We start from the raw sequence: 19,356 nt of genomic DNA, 5'->3' as shown, positions 1-19,356 counted from the left end.
CTTCATCCAACCTGGCCTTGAACACCGCCAGGGATGGAGCACTCACAACCTCCCTGGGCAACCGATTCCAGTGTCTCACCACCCTAACAGGAAAGAATTTCCTCCTTATATCCAATCTAAACTTCCCCTGTTTAAGTTTGAACCCGTTACCCCTTGTCCTGTCACTACAGTCCCTGATGAAGAGTCCCTCCCCAGCATCCCTATAGGCCCCCTTCAGGTACTGGAAGGCTGCTATGAGGTCTCCACGCAGCCTTCTCTTCTCCAGGCTGAACAGCCCCAACTTCCTCAACCTATCTTCATATGGGAGGTGCTCCAGTCCCCTGATCATCCTCGTGGCCCTCCTCTGGACTTGTTCCAGCAGTTCCATGTCCAAGTCCCCTTCCTGATTCAGATGCAGGATGTCCTACAGAGTAAGTAAATTCCAGCTGAATTCCAGCTGAACAGAGAAGGCACTCCATCATCTCAGCCCCTTACAAAATGCAATCATGACAACAACTGTAGTAGGCAAAATGAGAGATAGCTACAGTTATTTTTCAGTTAAGTGTAGCCAACCCCCATTCAAAATTCAGTGACCGTGGCTTGTGAAAATCAAGTGTGAAAGGGCACTAGCTGCTGCTGTGGAGCTGGGCACACACCACAGATGATCTGACATCAAGAAACTGCTGACAAATTTCACTTCTCCCTGTGCTAAGAATCCATGCTGTTGCAGTTAATGTTAAGCAGGAAAATCTCTGCTCTGCTCTCCCATCCTGACAAGCTTGACGTAACCTGCACAGGCTGCCTACCAAATGACGACAGAATGCACCAAGTCCATCAGCTTCTGGCTGACCCACAGCATATATTTGAGGTCACACCAGTTCAGAGATGCTCATAAATGTTAAAGGAAGCCAGTTAAACCTGTACAGGAAAAGAACATAGATTTAAAACTTACTGAAGTAACATATAAACACCCACATTCAAAGTTATATCACCTAGATTGCTGTGGCAAGACCATTCAACATATCCACATTAAAGTCCTTGAGTCCTAAAGCACACAAGCTTAGGCTTCTTTAAATTCACCAAGTACTGATTTTAAGAAAAGTAACTGCAAGTGACATAAAATACACCTCATATATACTTTTCCAATATTTAAGCTATCTTCCCTTTAAAAAAAAAGTGTATGTGATTGCCAGATGAAATTCACCTAGCTTGACCACTCAGCAATTACATCTTGTGCTTTCTAATCTGTTAGGCCAAAATAGGAGTCAACGCTTAAACATGGGAAAGCTTTCATAGATGCACAGAGTCACTTCCACACCTTCCCTTAGATAAACAAAATCAAGCCAAAACTTCAGCATTTCTCTGGAATACAGGCTTTCCAAACCTCAAACTGTTTCTGAAGCTCTTTACTAAATACCTTTTCAGCCACACTGTGAACTGGCTGTATTATTCCAAGAACAGTCTCACTGATGCCATGTACACGGAAGTTTCATTAACCAAAATAAACTACAGATTACTTCCAGAATCACTGCTTTTCAAAACCAGATCTTTATTTCTGGACTTCATTTGCCTGAACTCTTTGTTCTACAGGCTCAGCTAAACAAGCTTCATAGAAGTGGCATGTTTTTTTTTTTTCATTAGCTTATGTTGTGTCGTTCATAAAATGTAACCAGAAGCTATTCTCTGGAGGTTCTGCAGTCTATATAGCAGCTTGTCTTACAGTGGGGTATGTATGTTATATCCAAGGCATTAAACAAAACCCCATACGGGTGTAAAGACTCAAATGAAAATTATAGCAGCTATTCTTTATGAACTGACTGCCATCAGTACTTAAGTTTGCTGGGGTTGGTTTTTATTGTTGGTTTTCTTTTTGTTGTTTGGGTGGGGTTTTTTAGGGCGAGGGAGGATGGGTTTGCTTTGTTTCTATTGTGGCTTCTTTTTCGTTTTTTGATTTTTTGTTTAAGAACTCTCAAAATACTTTTACAGCATGGGAAGTTGTCTGGTTAAAAACTGGGGAAAATAAACCAGATGACCCAATGAGAATCAGACAAGAAGTTTAAATAGATCAAAACAGGGTATCCCAAAAGCTACAAAGCGTGCTAGAAAAATACACCTGAAGGATGAAGAAACATGTGCTTAGTAATATTTTTTTAAACACATACTACAAGACTAGCTCAATACCAGTTCAATAAAGCATCACTTGTACCTACTTATATTGGATGTTGAAACTACTTAGTGAACATTTGCTCTACCATTATATTCATATGTATAGAAGTCTAGGGGAATTTTAAGATTTTAGTGTATGCATACATTAAAAAAAAATACATTAATCTCACCTTCTGTCCATATACCTCAGCTTTGAGTGACATACATGTACATATATGCAAAAAAGCCAAGATCCTTTATTCTTCACACGTATGTCATGACATACATAGACATAAAAAAAGCCAAGAAATTTATTCTTCAACCACTGAAAGACAAATTAATTTCCTCATCTATTTCTAAATAGTAATAAAAGATCAAAGAAATGAAAATGTTATGAAGTTATAATATAACAGTAATTAAACTTATCAATGAAACTAGAAAAAAAAAAAAAGAAGTTATCAGAGAGGCACCTGAATCCTTAAAACAAAACAGATACCAAACAGCTTGACCTAAAAAGGACAAGAGTAACAACTTCAGAACCAAATCTAATGAGGCTCTTGAAAAACTGGTAAAGCAGAAAAAAAAAAAAAAAAAAAAAAGAAGAGCTGACAGGCTCCTAGACAGAAAGCCTGTTGGAATAGGTAGCATAGCAATATTTTTAAAGAGTTACAGTATGGCAAAACTCAGAAGAGACAGAAAAAGACTTCAGACAATTTTATAATGAAAAAAAAATTAAAATAAATCTAAGAAGAATCACAAAGAATCCCTATTCCATTATAGAAGAGGTAGTGGATGCTGTTACCTAAAAACCTAAAGCAGTAAACAGACCCAGAGAAGTTTCGTTAATGAATTTTGTAAGGATCTGAAAAGAGTTCTAATTCGTCTATCCATGAAGCATTTAATCAGATAATAGATGGAGCAGATAAACCTTTCATTTGGAAGACAGTAGAGATAAGATGATTCCCAGAGCAGAGAGATAACAGTCACTACCTATTTTGTTAAGCTTACTTCATTAAGGAACACTGATACAGGTTTTTAACACACCACCACAGATAAGGAAGAGCAATTCCTCTAGATATGCACCCATATAAACCACGTTACTGCAATATGCTTTAAGAGCAACATTCTGGTTACTTACTATCTCCTACAGTATACAAAAGTCCTTTGGCCCAATAGAATGGGAACATGTCATGTTTTAAAATGTGGCTTTAGAAAGGAGAATCTGCATTTCTGTCTTATATAGGTATTTGGGTTTCTGACAAAAACATGTTTTGCAAAATGATTTATATTCAGGATGACAACCTCAACTTCCTAAACTGGTACCCACTTCACTATTGCTTATTACTTTATTTGAATTCGCTCTGACCACAGCAATTGCCAACACATCTCCAACAAAAGTTGTAAAGAACAAAGTCCAAAGGGAACAGAAGGCTTGATTTATGTGAGCAATAACCTGGTTTTTATTCAAGAAACACTGTGTTAAAGCAGTAATAGATATGGCTTAGTCTCTGCAAGTTGAAAAAAAAAATAATTATGAAGTAATTAAGTCAGGATATACTCAAAATTTTAGCGTAAAAAAACTTACGAGGTTTTTGGGTATAGCCCCCTAATTTTTAGCTACTTTTGAGAGTATTTCTTTTTTAAATGCAAATTTCTAGGATAAAGTTACTGCATTAACCCATTAAATGATAATGCTCATTTCAAGTTGTACTTCAACGAGTATCATGCAGTAGACACCAACAGCTTGACAAGTGTTCTCATGATCATCACCTGAAGACAATGAGAGGCCTCAGGCAAGTACAGCAGTATTATATAAGCATTCTAACATTTCCAGCGACATGTCCCTTATCACACTGGCATGTATAATCCCATAGCTTAATTGAAGCAGGTATGAAATAACAGAATGAAGAACAATACAAGGATTTACCAGAGACAGATGATTCAGGTGTTGAAAAAAAAAAAAAAGGGGGGGGGGGGGGAAATCAACCACAAAACATTCTGGCTACCTAAAAGATCTTTAAAGATACAAATGTCTTCTTGGCAATGCCTATTAACCACGTTTGCTGAAAATATAGAATGCCCCTTAAAATCTGACAATTATTTTAAAGGATATCAGAGCAACTATTCAGCAACTACATGAAACGTGTTCTCAAAAGGGACATGAAGTATTAATCATCAGGTCTGCAGTATCCCAAATGATATATTTTTCTTTTCCAGCACCTTGAAATTTGTTATAAAAAAAAATAAATACCAAAATGTTCTCATAAAAGATACTCCTACTTCACAACTGACATGGGAATACGTAGAAAAAAGTTACTACATAGTAAAAGACACCTCTTCAGCTCATAAAAGGATATGCAGTAAACCTAGGGGAAAAAAGACTGATCCAGAGCCAGAAAGAAAAAAAAATACAGCAATTGAAATTGTTACTGGAATTGCTATTTGTCCACCAAAAATAATGTAAAGAAAATCAATATAAGAGTTCTCTATAAACAGAAAGGTTTTTCTATCTAAGATCCACCAGACACGTGGACAGCACACATCATACTGCACAGGCTTTACAGAATAATCATCACTGCAGTGGCTGGCAATATAACCTAAGATCCTACCATTTTCCCCCTTGCTTACTTCAAAGAAGTTCATTCTGTGAGGAAATATTAATATCATTCTTGTAATTAGTGCTAAATTGTCCAATTATGGAAGAAACAATGTCTCCTAATCTTTCAGGATGTGGAAAATTAATCTGTTGAACATTCTTGGTGATGGATTATCACACTGTCAGAAAGAGTTAAAAGGCAGTCAGGTACTTAGAAGCCCTCAGGCCCTTATGGCAGTCCTGGCTTGCAAATACAATGAAGATCTGCAGCAAATAAACCTAGATTCCTAGCCAAGAATATTAACCAATTAAACATTAATACTGCCCTTTTTAAGTGCGTGTGTATGTGTGTGTGTATATATATATATATATACACACACATATACACACATATATAATATATATATACACATATATATACACATACATATATATATATATATATATATATAGAATGACACATTACTACTATCCAATAACAAGACCTAACTCTTTAGAAAGCTTAGAGACCTGCAAAATGTTTCCTTGGCAAAGATTCTGTCACTTCAGCATGACCTAATAGCCATCACATATTAATTTTTAACAGCATAAAGAAATCAGTATTTTGTTTTGAAGAGCAAAAGTTCTGTAGTACAAAGTGTCTTGCAAAACAACATACATCCACAAAGAACTGAAGCAATAAGTAAACATGAGTAGCTGTACATTCTACTAGCTATAAAAGGAGCTGTACTTTTCTCCAGAAGTTTGAGTCCTGCACAGCTACTCTTACGGCAATATCTCAGAAAATTCACAGACACTTGACTGAAGGGATGCGAAAGTCAAGTATTTTCAGAGGGTCCTCCTCACAGCAATAACCACAAATATCACTATCACTTCCATCCAGCCAAACCCATACAGGCTACCAAGCCCTACAGTTACCACTCCCCTTCAATTAGGAAAAGCAACAGTTGCCATACTACCTTCACAACTTGTTCACATTCACTCAGTTCAAATTTGGATGCTAGATTCTCTTTTTCAATGATATTATCCTAGAATCATAGAACGGTTCTGGAAAGGACCTTAAGATCATCTAGTTCCAACCCCCCTACCATGGGCAGGATGCCCCACACTAGACCATGTTGCCCAAGGCTCTGTCCAGCCCGGCCTTGAATACTGCCAGGACTGGCGCACTTACCACTTCTTTTCACAACCTGTTGCAGTGCCTTACCACCCTCACAATAAAGAACTTCTTCCTTATATCTAACCTGAACTTCCCCTGTTTAAGTACAAACCCTATTCTATGATTCTAAGATTATATTGCTATTATACATTTTAAAAACAAGTGGCCTTCCTGTTAAACTATTTTTCTTGTATTCTATTTCACCTATCCTACAAGTTCTTACTGTTTCCGCTCTAAAAGGAACAGATTTGAAGCAGAGACACAGTTCAGGAGAGAAATACCAGTTTTGCTTTTTTGCCATATTTAACTACCAACCTAGACTGAGAAATTTCAAAGGTAGTAATAAAAGCCATGATGAAAAATCTATCCAATTTACTGTGCTCAATTATGTGCCTCCTGATGCTTCTGAGATCTAGGCTACAAACTTCTAAGTCCAGTACTGATAACAGTTGTCAGGTCTGAAACCATTCACAAAGCCTTCAGAGACAAAATAGTTCAGAGCACAACGAAGAAAGGAAAAACTATACATCCCTTCACTCATACATCTCCTGGATTCAGAAAAAAAAAGTTCCTTTTTAACTTGGAAACTAACTGGCAATCTCAGAAATCCAGAGATAAAATAGGGACCCTTTCAAAGCCTTCATGGATTTGCTGATGAACAGAATGCTTCTGCAAAAGCAGATTGAAAGTTAAAATATTTTCAGCCTACTTGTAACTTCAAACCCTACCATGAGAATAATCTCTTATCTAGATTGCCATCTCACTGTCATAGCAGAAAGAGCTATCCAGATGGCGACAGTCTGACCAAAGAAATAAAGTAGTAACAAAAGCTTCCAGATATTTTCAATATCCCTTAGATGTAATAAATCACTATATCCATCCAATTAAAAACAAACAAAAAACCACAATACACACCTATCTAGCACACTTAAAACTGAGCCCTGAAATTAAATAATACAGCAGAGGGAGGGAAGGGAAACAGATTCAGAAGGCAGTTAATAGAAACTCCTATTAGCTTCACTTACAGTTAATGTGCTGCTTGCAAATGTGCAAATAAATTAACTTCTAGATTTTAATTTTTACATCACTCAGACCAAGGCTCGGTTCATTCTCCTTCGAAATGCAACCTAAGCTTTGCTACTGATCAAGCCTTGATGAAAAACTTCCAAGATTCACAAAACAGCTGATACTACATTGTTTTTCAATGATTTTGACAGTTCAAATGCAGACTTAGGTTATATTTTCTGAATTTAAACAATAGTTAGAGTAACATTCTCCTAATATTAAGAGAATCTAAACAGATTACTCTAGAGCTTAACAAACTGATGTTATTTAATTTCTTTTTGTACAGAAACAGCAAAGGACACATGCCTTTTTTTTTGTTTGTTTGCTTCTATTCAGTTCTGTCACATACTTCACAAAATACAGTAACTCATTCTTTCTGTAAAATTGAAAGGACAAAAATACACTTTCCTTCAAATGAGGTCTGACTGAAACCTTGCCAATGAAAACAGTCATGACTGGATAACTTGGGAAAGAATTAGTTATAAAATCAAACCACCATCATCTGTAGGCATCTTACCTTTAAATAGGATCCATAATATTTAGTTACATATGGACTGTCACACTGACTCAGCACTGTGATTTCTTGTTGGATGTCTTCTATTTCATCTTCTGCCTCTTCCAGGTCAATAATTTTTATAGCAACCACTTTCTGAGTCCGATTGTCAATTCCTTTAAAAACTTCACCAAAAGAACCCTTACCAATTTTCTCCAGTTTTGTAAACAATTCTTCTGGATCTGCCTTCAGAGTCTGTTAAAAGCAAAAGAAAAGTTACTCAGTATTTGTAATATTAAAACAAAATGCGATATTTTTAAAGGCAACAAATACTTCAAATTCTGCATATTCCTATTTATTCACCTATTCTTTTTCTATCTCCACAACTAATGTCTTCTTCCTACATCCCTTATATCCACCCTTATATTCCCGTATATATAGTACAAGTGTCACACCACCCCCCTGACAGGGTTTTATCTGGCATCAGAAAGTGCTGTTACCTCAATTCTTTCTCTTTGCCAATAAACCATGCCCAGGCATGAAGAATGAAAGATACTTAAGAAAGATTCGGTTTCTATTAAAGCCAAAATATATCAAATACCACTACCAATAAAACTTTTTGTCTACCCTCTTCCCTTGAAATTAGCTGTTCCCCAGAACTCACAGGTCCTACTCTCTTTGACTTTTTCACATCTCAGCCTCTTAAGGATCTTGCTCCCACTCGTCAGTGTGCAGACTACCATTTCCTTCCGATAGATGTGGCAAGCAAACATCTTCAATTTTCTCCTACTAAGACACTACATGCACGAACTGCCATGCTTCTTCCTTATTCCTGATCCCAAGGTTTTCTCAAGCAGGATTTCTAGTTTTATTCTTCTCTCAGTTGGGTAAACTCCTTCACTCCTAAAAACATCCTGTTTCCAGCTGTCTTGTCACTGGATTTGAACAGTCACTGAAAATTGTGAGGGCTCACCTAAAAATGCAACTAGGACCTAGGTGGATCACTTTGCCGTATTTGTTTATTCTTCACTGTCAAGTTCTCAGTTAGATATTGCTGCTCTTAGACTTGTCACTTTCACTGCATGTAAGGTAAGCTCCACTGTGTACCTTCTTAATCTAACACCAAGGAGCAATTATACCTAACAAAAAACATATATAAATCAGAAACTGGAATAGTCATAGGTTGAGGGAATAGGCATGAAATGAAGAAAAATAGGATAAGACTACTTCAAATCATGCCCTTAAGAAATAAAACAAACCCTTCAAAAGACTTGTCATTGTTCTTAAAAGGATAAGGTTCATGCTAAGTGAAAATACATTGTTGAAACAGAAAAAGGCTCATGCAAGGCTCATGCTTAAATAAGCATAAAACCACACAGTTTATATTTAGCCGAACCTTGTAGAAGCATAAAGAAAGGGAATGAAAATTTCTAAGTTACCACTGGCAAGCATTGCACCAACATTTTCTCTTTAACAATTCAATTTAGCTTATACCTCCCACCTATACTTCTAATTCTGCTCTCACATCTCAAAGGCTACGTAATTAACCCATGCTGCCCCTAAAGGAAGATAGTTTACAAGATATTTTAGTTTGTCCAGTGGCATTTGAATTTCACAGCTGAATTAGAAGTTTTGAGAGAAACCTACCCAATTCTCTGGGCAGTGTGTTTGTGAAGCAGTTTGGATTCTACCATCATATGGGGCAAATTTTGAGTACACTACTGTTCCTAATACTTTAAAGAAAGCTATCAGACATACAGTTTTCAGATCATCCCAGGAACTGATCACTGGCATGATCAGTCCAAAAAAAAAAAAAAAAAAAAAAAAAAAAAAAAATACTCTTCTAAGTATAATGCAAGACTTCACCAGTCCCAAGAAGTTCTCCAATTTACATTCATTTATCTATCCAAAGTCAGTTTCAGGAAACAAACACAAGGACATCAGGTTTCATCACTCTTTCACCACTAAAAGGAACACAGCAAGAAATCCAAGCTCTTTTCCACCAAAAGAAGCTTTTAATTTCAATGTAATGAGAATTATATACTATTACACACTATTAAATATTGCATACATAATATGCCAATATATCTCCCACTTGGAAACCAGACCAGGGCACTTCATGTTTTCCAGCAAGTGTAGTTACCCTTTAGCCACAGAGTAGCCCTTACCAATGCTTCTAAGGACAACATTTATAAGAGAGAACAAAACCAGGAACCAAATCATGCTGTAGTGATTCTCTTCCTGTCCCACAGAATGCTCTTTGGTCAATATTTAAAAACAGTCTTCATGAATAAAAATAACCTTAACACTTGCATCAGGTATTTTTCCTTGTGGAAGACAATTATCAGTCTATGTTTTCATACCTACTCTGTTAACAGTTTGAGATAACATGCTGAAGAGCTGTGCATGCCTAATCCATCCACACAAGCCTTTTAGTTCCATTCACTAGCCACAGGAATCTAAGCATTACATCATTACAAAAGCATTTGAGTAAATCACAAACTAATCCCAGTCTTAGCGGCCTAAAAGAATTCTGTGTTTCACCTCCAAAGACAAAGTCACAGTGTACTTCACTTGTTCATATGGAGAAAAACAGCGGCTATTTGCCAGCAGCTCTTTGAGATCTGTTGGCTGTATGTATTCACCCCCTATTGTTCCTTTTCCCCTCAAACCTCTATCACAATTGTATATTCAAGTCAATTACATCATGGCACCACAGTTTTCTTAGACTTTCAGAACTCTCACAGCTTCATTTTTACAGCGTCAGGCTCCTGGGATTCTGATGTTAGGCTTTTGCAGTTTTACAAAACAACGCAAAAGAACACTGTACCAGCCATATCGTGCTAATAATTCCAGAAAAGCAGGAAGAGAATGGTTCCTGGAAGTCCTGAAAAGCAGGTGAGAATTGTTCCTCTTTGATTTTTTTTTTTACAATCAAAATTTTGCAGCCATTTTGAAATGTTAATTATTCAGTAATAGCTAGAATTAATATAATTAAAATTATTACCAATAGTTCCTACTCCAAGTTCCTTCTGAAATCACCTCTTATATAAAAAAAAACCCAAACACCCCTTTTAGTTCCTAAATCAGAACTCTTGTAAATTATTTTCCAAAGTTCTAAAATTTAAAAGCAGACATTCCTGAATTTTGTTCCAAGCAACAGGAGGCAGCAGTTATTTAACAAAAAAAAAAAAGCTCTCTTTCTCTGTAAGAAAGTCTGCATTTTCTTCTCAGGAGGCCATATATTTGAAGTGAGAACCTTAAACTACTGGCAACCTTTGTTTAATGACAACTGCCAGTTGGTCTCTTTTTAACAACCTGCTCTATTTCAAAAATAGAGAGATTAGGCCTTCAGATACATAATGAACTGCTTGAATTTGAATATACATGAGTGGCCAATTCCCATTCATTTTTCCAAGATCACATCTGGAAAGGATTCTCTCCAAATTTATTTTCGTTTCTTTTTGTAAATACTTCCAACAGAGCCAAAATAAACAAACAGCTTTATAAATATCCTCTCTATATGACTGAATAGATAAAATGTCTTCCAGAGATTGTGCTACTACAATTTTGCTGGCTCTGCTCTTCACAAGCTTTTACACTTGGCCTACAGCTTTTTCCTACTAATATTAAAATAAAGGGAACCAATAAAAGAGCCTTCATGTAACCAGGCACACCAAACATTGCTAGAAACTACAGAATAGAACAGTATCTGCTGCAAAAGGATAAAGCTAATCACCTGGTTTGATAGGGAGCTAGATCTCTACCATTCAAACATTTCTTTCAAAGTGTGTCACAGAACACATTGTGGCAAATCAAAAACAAATTCTCGAACACTTAAATGTAATGATTACAGAACTTTCCGCTTCCATAACCACTTGAATTAGCTTGGGTTTTATTTTGAATAGTTTTTCACATTTCTGAACACCAATCACAACCATCCTGTCTCAGTCTCCAGATCATCTAGCCACGCATTTTCACCATAAGCTGGAGCTAGGGTAATTTCTCTGTACTTGTTCCATGTTGGATTCATTACTTTTGACCTTAATCAGCCAGAAAAAACATATTGCACTTAAAATTATCTCTTCTCAGTATCTAACATCACTGTCACCCACGTCCAAGAATAAAGATAGTCCAATACATTCTCAGATTCTATTTATTCAATTTAGCCTCACGGCTCAAACTCAGCTGTGACCAACTAAACCCACTCACCTCTTCCTAAGCCTCTGCATTTCCAACTAATGAAAGGAGCTAGGAGCCCCCAGCCTCCCGCAAATGTTCTTCGAAATAATTCATGCTTATGACACCTTGCACTTCATGCTATTTTTTTGAGTAATTCAAATCCTCAAGGTTGTGTAGTTCTTCAGTAACAGCCTCTAAAGCATAACAGATGCCTTCAAATTTTGTACCATCAGCACATTTTATCAGCATGCATTGCCCTTTTTTATGCTAAGGTCACTTCTCAGTCACCAACTGTCAAGAACAATCTGGTATCACCTCTCTAGTACTCTCCTCATAGCAAGAGCTACACAGGTCTTACAATGTATTTATTTTTATGAATCTCTAATTCTTACCTAACTGTAGATGAGAATACTACTCATCTCATCTATACTAACTGCTTGTATAGCTCAACAGAAAGCGTTACTGAAATTCAAACTAGTTAGATTAAACTTTATCTACAACCATTCTGACCTAACATACAGCTTTAACTGAGTCTTTTTCTGCATTTCATTCCAGTTCTTGTTTCTAATCTCTTTTTTATGAAGGGTTATTCATCCAGATATTGTAGGAAAGGGTTATGTCCCTATTTTTCTCTTTAACGTACAAGAATTACAAGTCATATCCACATTCAAGTTCTCAAGCTTATTTGGGCAACTGATTTTACTTGCACTTATTCCTCTATGTCTGTTCTTTTGAAGCAGATCATCCAAAGCCTATTCACCTCACCACAGACCAGTATAAAGCGGCTTTTATTTTCGGTTTTTCCCCCACAGAGCTAGTTGCGCAAGAGGCAGCAAAGGAGAGAAAGCATAAATTTGTACAGAAAAAAAAAACCCAAACAAACAAACAAAAAAAAAAACCAACCACAATTAAAAAGAAAAAACATCTCCACAAAACATACATATGAGATGGTTTCACATCAGGAAAATCATCTTCTATGAACAAGAAGCTTTAGATTTTGCTACCCAGCATCTCGCCTTTCTGAAAAGTGTACAAGGTTTTGCTTTCAGCAACATATATACACCATATCTGAATAACTGATACAATACACAAGATCATTTCCTGCAATTGGGGGAAACTAAAATAAAATGGATGCAGTAAGCAGAACATAAGTCACTCAACTTTATTGCATTGTAGGAAGCCCTACTTGTATTTTCAAAGAGCAGCTAAATATTAGAAGTATTTTAATTTATAGCCTTGGACTTATCTAAACAAAAATAAAACGACAAAAGAAAATTTTAAGAAGCCTTAAAATTTGAAACAAAGGGAGCTATCTCTTAATTTTATCTATTGATAATAAAGTAAAATCAGCTGAACTAGGATAGACACCTATAATTATCGTGAATAGCAACAATTGACTTTTTTCTTTTTAGAAGACTAGTCAGCAAAGCATACAATGAAAGGTACAAGAGCTAGAACGAAAGTGTTTATCTGCATTAACTAGGTGTAAAACTAAGATCCAGCTCTTTCACTGAGAATCTGTACATGAGAAAAAACCCCACATGATTGCTTTTTTATTATTCAAATATACACATTCCATATTTCTCATTTTCCATCTCCAGTAATTAGACACTACCATAAGGAAATTACAGAATCATAGAACAGTTAGAGTTGGAAAGGACCTTAAGATCACCCTTAGTTCCAATCCCCTGCCACAGGCAGGGACACCTCACACCAGACCGTGTTGCCCAAGGCTCTGTCCAGCCTGGCCTTGAACACTGTCAGGGATGGAGCATTCACAGTTTCCTTAGGCAGACTGTTCCAGTGCCTCATCGCCCTCACAGTAAAGAGCTTCTTATTTATATCTAACCTGAACTTCCCCTGTGTTAGAAAGAATAAATTCCAATTAAATATGCTGAATTTCTGAAGTTTCTCAAGCTCTTTTTAATATAACATCACTAAAAACTTTCATAACCTGTGACTTCTCCTCGTCCATACATTACACTTTTAAAATGTAAATGACTGCAACTGAAAAATCTCTCCATGCCTTGAGCACACAATGAAAACAACAAACAGCAGACATTGCCCAGCAGTGAAACCCAAAGTGTTTTTAGACACCAAGAGAAAGACAATTGAAGAAGAGAGGCCCCCCCCCCCAAAAAAAACCCAAACATTTTAGAATGTCTCTCATTTGTTTCCACTTGCTAAAATGTTCCAACATAGTAAAAAATTATTCTTAATTATCTAAGCTGCTGATAAAAAAAAAAAAAAAAACAGAAAGTAGTGGCTCTTTGTGGAAATTCCCACCATTCCGGCAAGTGGCTGAACCAATAATGTTGATAGAGACAATTAGAAATTTATGTTGCATTAATACTAACTGAGCAAAAGAAGTAAAAGAATGAGTTTCAGGATGTACAGCAATCTAATAATTTGAGGTGAGTCTCTTCTTTCACCCATTGTATCATCTGACAAGAAAATTCAAATGTATGTCTCTTAAGAAACTGCTGAAGAGTGCAACTACAAAGACAATAGGGAAGTAAAAGTATTTCCAAAATTTCCCTGTTTCATGCCTCAGTTTCTATAGAGTTACACTGCAGAAGGTTCTTAATTCTACAAAAAGGTAGAATCAACACATGGAAGAGTTTGGTGCTTGTGCAACCTTAATGTTTGTTACTTTCAGATCTGCTCTTGTCCACTAAGAAGGAACAATTCCACGCACAGATACTTCTAACAAACAAAGCATTTATTGGCTTATGAAGCCAGTTTCACTAAAAAGGACTGCCTGTGCAATACAACTCTTCAAAAAAAGCAAACTACATTGATCTGATTTGGGAACTATACATCCTGAGCACATCCAGGAGTTTGGTTTCTGGTAATACACTAAAGCTTAAAACAAGGCTGGGAAAACAAATAAATAGATTTTTCACATCAATGAACTTGTGAATGCCATCATCACCTTGTATTGATCATGGCTCAACACTCAATTAGGAACATAACCCAAACACATCAGCACGAGTGAGTTAGCAACTTTGTCAAAATGAAGTTGCCATATTCATGGTCAAGCTCCTCTGAACCAAAAAAGCTTAAAGATGATGGAATTTTAAAAGTACCTTTGGAATTTTATGAAGCTGATATACGGACACACCTAAAAATACAAATAAAGCTTCTCAGAAAATAATTATTTATTTTGGAAGAAAAAAAAAAACAACCAAACAAACCCAAAAACCAAAAAAGTTCAGGGCTTCAGGGCATTTGGGGAACGGAGGGTTTGGTGTTATCAGTTGTTCTTCTCCTTACTTGCTTTAGAAGATGAAACAGGAAAAAAGGTGACAATAATTATTTCTAACCAGTACCAAGTACCGGTGTTCATTATGCCATAGAAGTGTATTTGAAACTCTTATTCACCTCAAATTACTTTTACTGTGGAAGCACCTAGAATTACAACTCTTAGACTTAGATCCATGTTAAACTGTAGCATTTACTGTTCACCTGAACACAGCGAACTCCAAAGAGGTAAACCACTTGTGGGGTTTTCTCATTTCTCCAGGATCTGAAGCTGATGGAGCCATTTATCCTTCCTCAATAGCAGTTTAAAGTATTCTTATTGTTTACCATTATGTCTTACCATAATATAGGGCTCATTTTAAAGTAGGTTAATAAAAACTGTTCCATACAGTTATTTCACCCAATTAGAAGTACACAGAAAAGTTAAGGTAAAAAAACCAAAAAACAAACAAATAAAAAACAAACCAAACCAAACCAACAAACAAAAAAAAGCCAAAACCAAAAAAACCCAATGAACAAAAAAAGAAAACTACACAAAAACAAAACAAAACAAAAAAAAAAAAACAAACCCACAACCTAACTGGTTTTCTGGTTCTTCATCTTCAGAAACACAAGCAAACCAGATGCAGCTTAACCTCAAAACTTTTTAAGTGGGGAGAGAAAAAAGACATTTAATCACTATTTATTTTAGTATTTTATTGTTAAAAATTACCTTCAAACTGGCTACTGCCACATATCCAACAGCTTGATGTACTGCAGCACTGTGTTCTGCAACTTCATCCACTAAGATTTTCTCTGCCAGCCTACGTTTCCCGAGCATTTTGGTCCAACATACTACAAAATACGTTATGGTTCACCAAGCACACTTACTATAAATGTGTAAACACAGTACTTGATTATTTAAAGTATAGCTTCCATAAACAAGCTATAGAAGCTTATCACAGCTTTGGAATGCAGGCCAGTCTGGAAATCAAGGTCATACACACTTATTCCAAGCTAGCCTTGCAGAAATCTCAGGCATTACAGACAAACAAGGATCTTCCCCAGGCACCTTCTATGAAGCACAAATAAGGAAGACAACATAATCTCGGTTTAGTAATGATGCGCCTTCACGGCACACACTCAAATGAAGCTCTTAAAACTAAGGACAGCATAATCTTTGGGTCCAAACTTCTCTGCACACATAGAAATTTAGGTCAAAACCCAGCTCAGTTTTATTCAGGTTACAACATGGCCACTTTGCAGCAGACAGCGAATCTCAGGTTTTGACAACCTTCCAGCACCATCCTACATTTCCTCCACAGTTTTTCATTCCTTTGGCTCACTTTCTACCCACTCACTTTTTATGCATCACTCTTCAAACACTTATCAGAGATGTTGTTCAGAGAGAAATACATTAATCCTTCATTCCTCTGCTCTATTTACACAGTACTCAGCTTACACCAAACAGCATTAATAAAGCTTTGTCCCTGCATGCGATTTTTGGGGGTCAAGAAGTTACTCTTGTTCACAGCTAGGATACTGACTGCTCTCTTGTGTAAGTACAGCAAACAACATAGAAAAAACTGCATAACTTGTCACTGACACAGCTTATACCGTTTGTTGCAGAAGCTGGTAGATGAGGAGGAGAGATCACACCACAGAAAAAGAAAAGACAGTCCCGTGATTTAGGCAATTTAATTATAACCCTGAGAACTAAGCTCTAGTCCTCTCTCTTCTGCATTATAAGTCCCAAACCATAACTTTTGTCTTATATAAGTAGATGTCACACATTGTATGCACCTTCCTCTTTGAACATTATCTGCAAGTACAAACACGGAGAATCATGTACTGAAAACAGACCACCAAAAGACTGCTATATATTCTGACAGAATGGAAATGGATATAGACATCTTGAACTGGGTGCAGAAAACTAGCAAGTAGTATTTACATTGATGGCAGACTTCATGTCTCTACCTATCAACAAGTCTTTACTTTGAAGTTCGTTTGGATTTGTTTGGTTTTACACTGCTAAATTTCACATTTGAGAAACTCTCATAAAATACAATAAAAATTCGTAAGAAAAATAACACTGTCCTGAATGAAAAGAGATTAGAAGTAAACTCCAAAATTATATGACCTAACAAAAAACCTGAATATCTACCCATTTAGTACAGCTAACAGTATCACGAACTAAATAACAAATCAAGTCAATAAAAACCACGTCCTCAGAAAGATCATGCAATGACACACATAAGGAGTGCATGCATATTGCTGGAATGATCTTCATCCTCTCACTTCTGAGCAGCTACAAATCTGACTTCTTCATTCTAAAACATTACCGATTCTGTTTCAAAGTAAATAGGTCATTATCTTGGTTCTGACATGCTTCAAAAGGATAAAAAAATGCAACATTAACCTAGGCCTAGCCAAAGCAAGAAATCCTTTGTCTCTGGCAATCAGCAAACCGCTCACATTTGGAAGGTGAACTTGAGCACTCAACAGCAGTACCTGCAGAGCAATAAATTAATCAGTTCAGAGTGAGGGCCTACGTACTCTATTTGGCATCCAGTACTATGCCTGAGCACAGAATTCGTGCTATGCCCAAGCATGTAACATTTTAAATTCAAATCCTCAGGTTATGTAAAGAAAACAGATTCGTGACTTCGAATCTTGACTCGTGGAAAAACAAACCAGAGTAAATCAATACTTAAACCAAATTAAACACAAAAACTTTCAATCCAGGAGATAAATTCAGAAAAACTTTACTTGCTGTTAATGAGTTTTCCTTTTGGAGGTGGGGACAGGGAAGTTTCTAATAAGATGCTGGACACACTAGAATAACACCACCAGATACCAATGACCTTAATGTTTTTCTGGCAGTAAGGTTGCATCTGAACTAAGAAAAACAAGCGGAGAAAAGGCGTCTCAGTTACCAGAAAGCCACACCACTTGTTTCAAAATATAGTTGTAACACAGAACCAGCAAATTCCATCGTATAACAACAGCAACTAACCAACTCCCAGGGCCTGAGACAGGAGTCAAACAATCCCTGGACGCCCACCTCAAGACAGCACTCCCACTAGCCAGCACCACAGAGATGGGCACTGCAGCATGCGCTGAAGGTCAACGTTTTCAGGCCCCGTTTTTATGTATGTTCCCTTTAATCACGTCAAAATAACGGGACCGAGAGTGGCCCATCAAGGCACGCTTTGCTTCACGAATTAAAACACCGAGAATTACTGGACGGGAGGAGGCGAAGACAAACCGCGCACCCCTCCGCTCCGCAGCCGAGCAGCAAAACAGAGGATACTGAGGAATGAGAGAGGAAGGGAAGGATTCACTAGGCGGACGGACTTCGTCAGGCATTACGCGAAGCGCTGACAGCACCGTTCGTTTCCACGGGTTACGAGGGGATCCCGCTCATGCCCCCCAGCCCAGATCCTGGGGCCGAGTCCCCCTAGCCTTGTACCCCCTCCAACCCAGAGAACCCCGGTACCGGCTCGCTCAGCGCCTCATCACACCGTTCCCCCCCATCTCCAGTCGAGGGATCCCCCCTTGGGGCTCGCCGCTCCCTTCGCCCAGCGATGATCCTCACCTGCATCCCCGGCAGGCCCGTCTGCACGGGGGAGTGAGCCATGGCGGCGGCGGCGGCAGGGACGGGGCAGGAGGAGGGAAGGAGAAAGGGAGCCGGATCTGCTCAGGCCGCTCCGGGGGACAGGGCTTAGCTCATCTCCACGTTGACACACAGCCCTTCCCCCGAGCGAACGGCGCCTGTGGTGGGAAAGGGGCTGTCCCAAGCACGGAGCTCCTCAGGCCCCCGTCACGGATGCAAACGCCGGCGGCCTCTTCATCCCTCCTCTCTCTCTCTCTCCCTCCCCTTCCTCTTCCTCCTCCGGCCAGCGACACGATGACAAACCTGAGGGGGGGGGGGGGGGGGGGGGGGCGGCGGCTACGGCAGCATGCGCGCGCGCCTGCCCCGCCCCTGCCACCCGGCTACCTGCCCGCGCGGCCCCGCCCGGTGCCCGCCTCGTCGTCCCCCCCTCCCGCCGCCATCGCCTAACGGTGAAGGGGAGCGGGAGGACGAAGAGGTTGGAGCGCCCCCCGGCCGTACGTACCCCGCGGTACGGAGACCCGGCCTGAGCGGCTCTGGCGGTGCCTGTCCCCCAACGCCGGGCTTGCATCGTCCCCGGGGCCGCAGGCACCCGGGCAGCGGCCTTGTGGGATTTGCTGTGTCTCGTCCTTCGCGGTTTCGGTGGAGCCAGCCCGCAGCCGAAGAGCCGCTTGTCCTCTGCCGCCGCCCCGGCGAAGGGCGGCCTGCCGGCTGCCGGTGAGGCAGCGCAGGTGAAGCAGGCGAGCATCAGGCTCGGAGGCTGCTCGCTTAAAAGAAGACAGCCGGGGTGAGGCGGTAGATGGAGACGGCAGAAACCCTAGCCATTTTGTGGTATGTCCTTTTCCTGCCTCCCTTTCACTTGGACGCTCCAAGAAAGGTCA

At 38.7% G+C, this 19,356-nt stretch overlaps 1 protein-coding gene across 4 annotated transcripts in view; it reads right to left on the bottom strand.

The window, feature by feature from the left end:
* Positions 1 to 19,356, bottom strand: part of STK24 (serine/threonine kinase 24) — a 49,150-nt gene extending 29,794 nt beyond the window's left edge. Inside the window, exons 1-2 of one of the 4 annotated variants that reach the window (XM_065678025.1) lie at positions 18,981 to 19,356; positions 7,462 to 7,692 (exon numbers count right to left, since the gene is read on the bottom strand). In XM_065678025.1, coding sequence (XP_065534097.1) covers positions 7,462 to 7,692; positions 18,981 to 19,223 — 474 coding nt within the window. In that variant the 5' untranslated portion in view covers positions 19,224 to 19,356. Of the gene's footprint in view, positions 1 to 7,461; positions 7,693 to 18,460; positions 18,744 to 18,980 lie in introns of those variants that run through there. The other 3 variants (XM_065678026.1, XM_065678027.1, XM_065678028.1) reach the window with 3 other exon arrangements.

The sequence above is a fragment of the Lathamus discolor genome, chromosome 4, assembly GCF_037157495.1.
Source record: "Lathamus discolor isolate bLatDis1 chromosome 4, bLatDis1.hap1, whole genome shotgun sequence".
NCBI lineage: Eukaryota > Metazoa > Chordata > Aves > Psittaciformes > Psittacidae > Lathamus > Lathamus discolor.
This window is presented reverse-complemented; position numbering and strand designations above follow the sequence as displayed.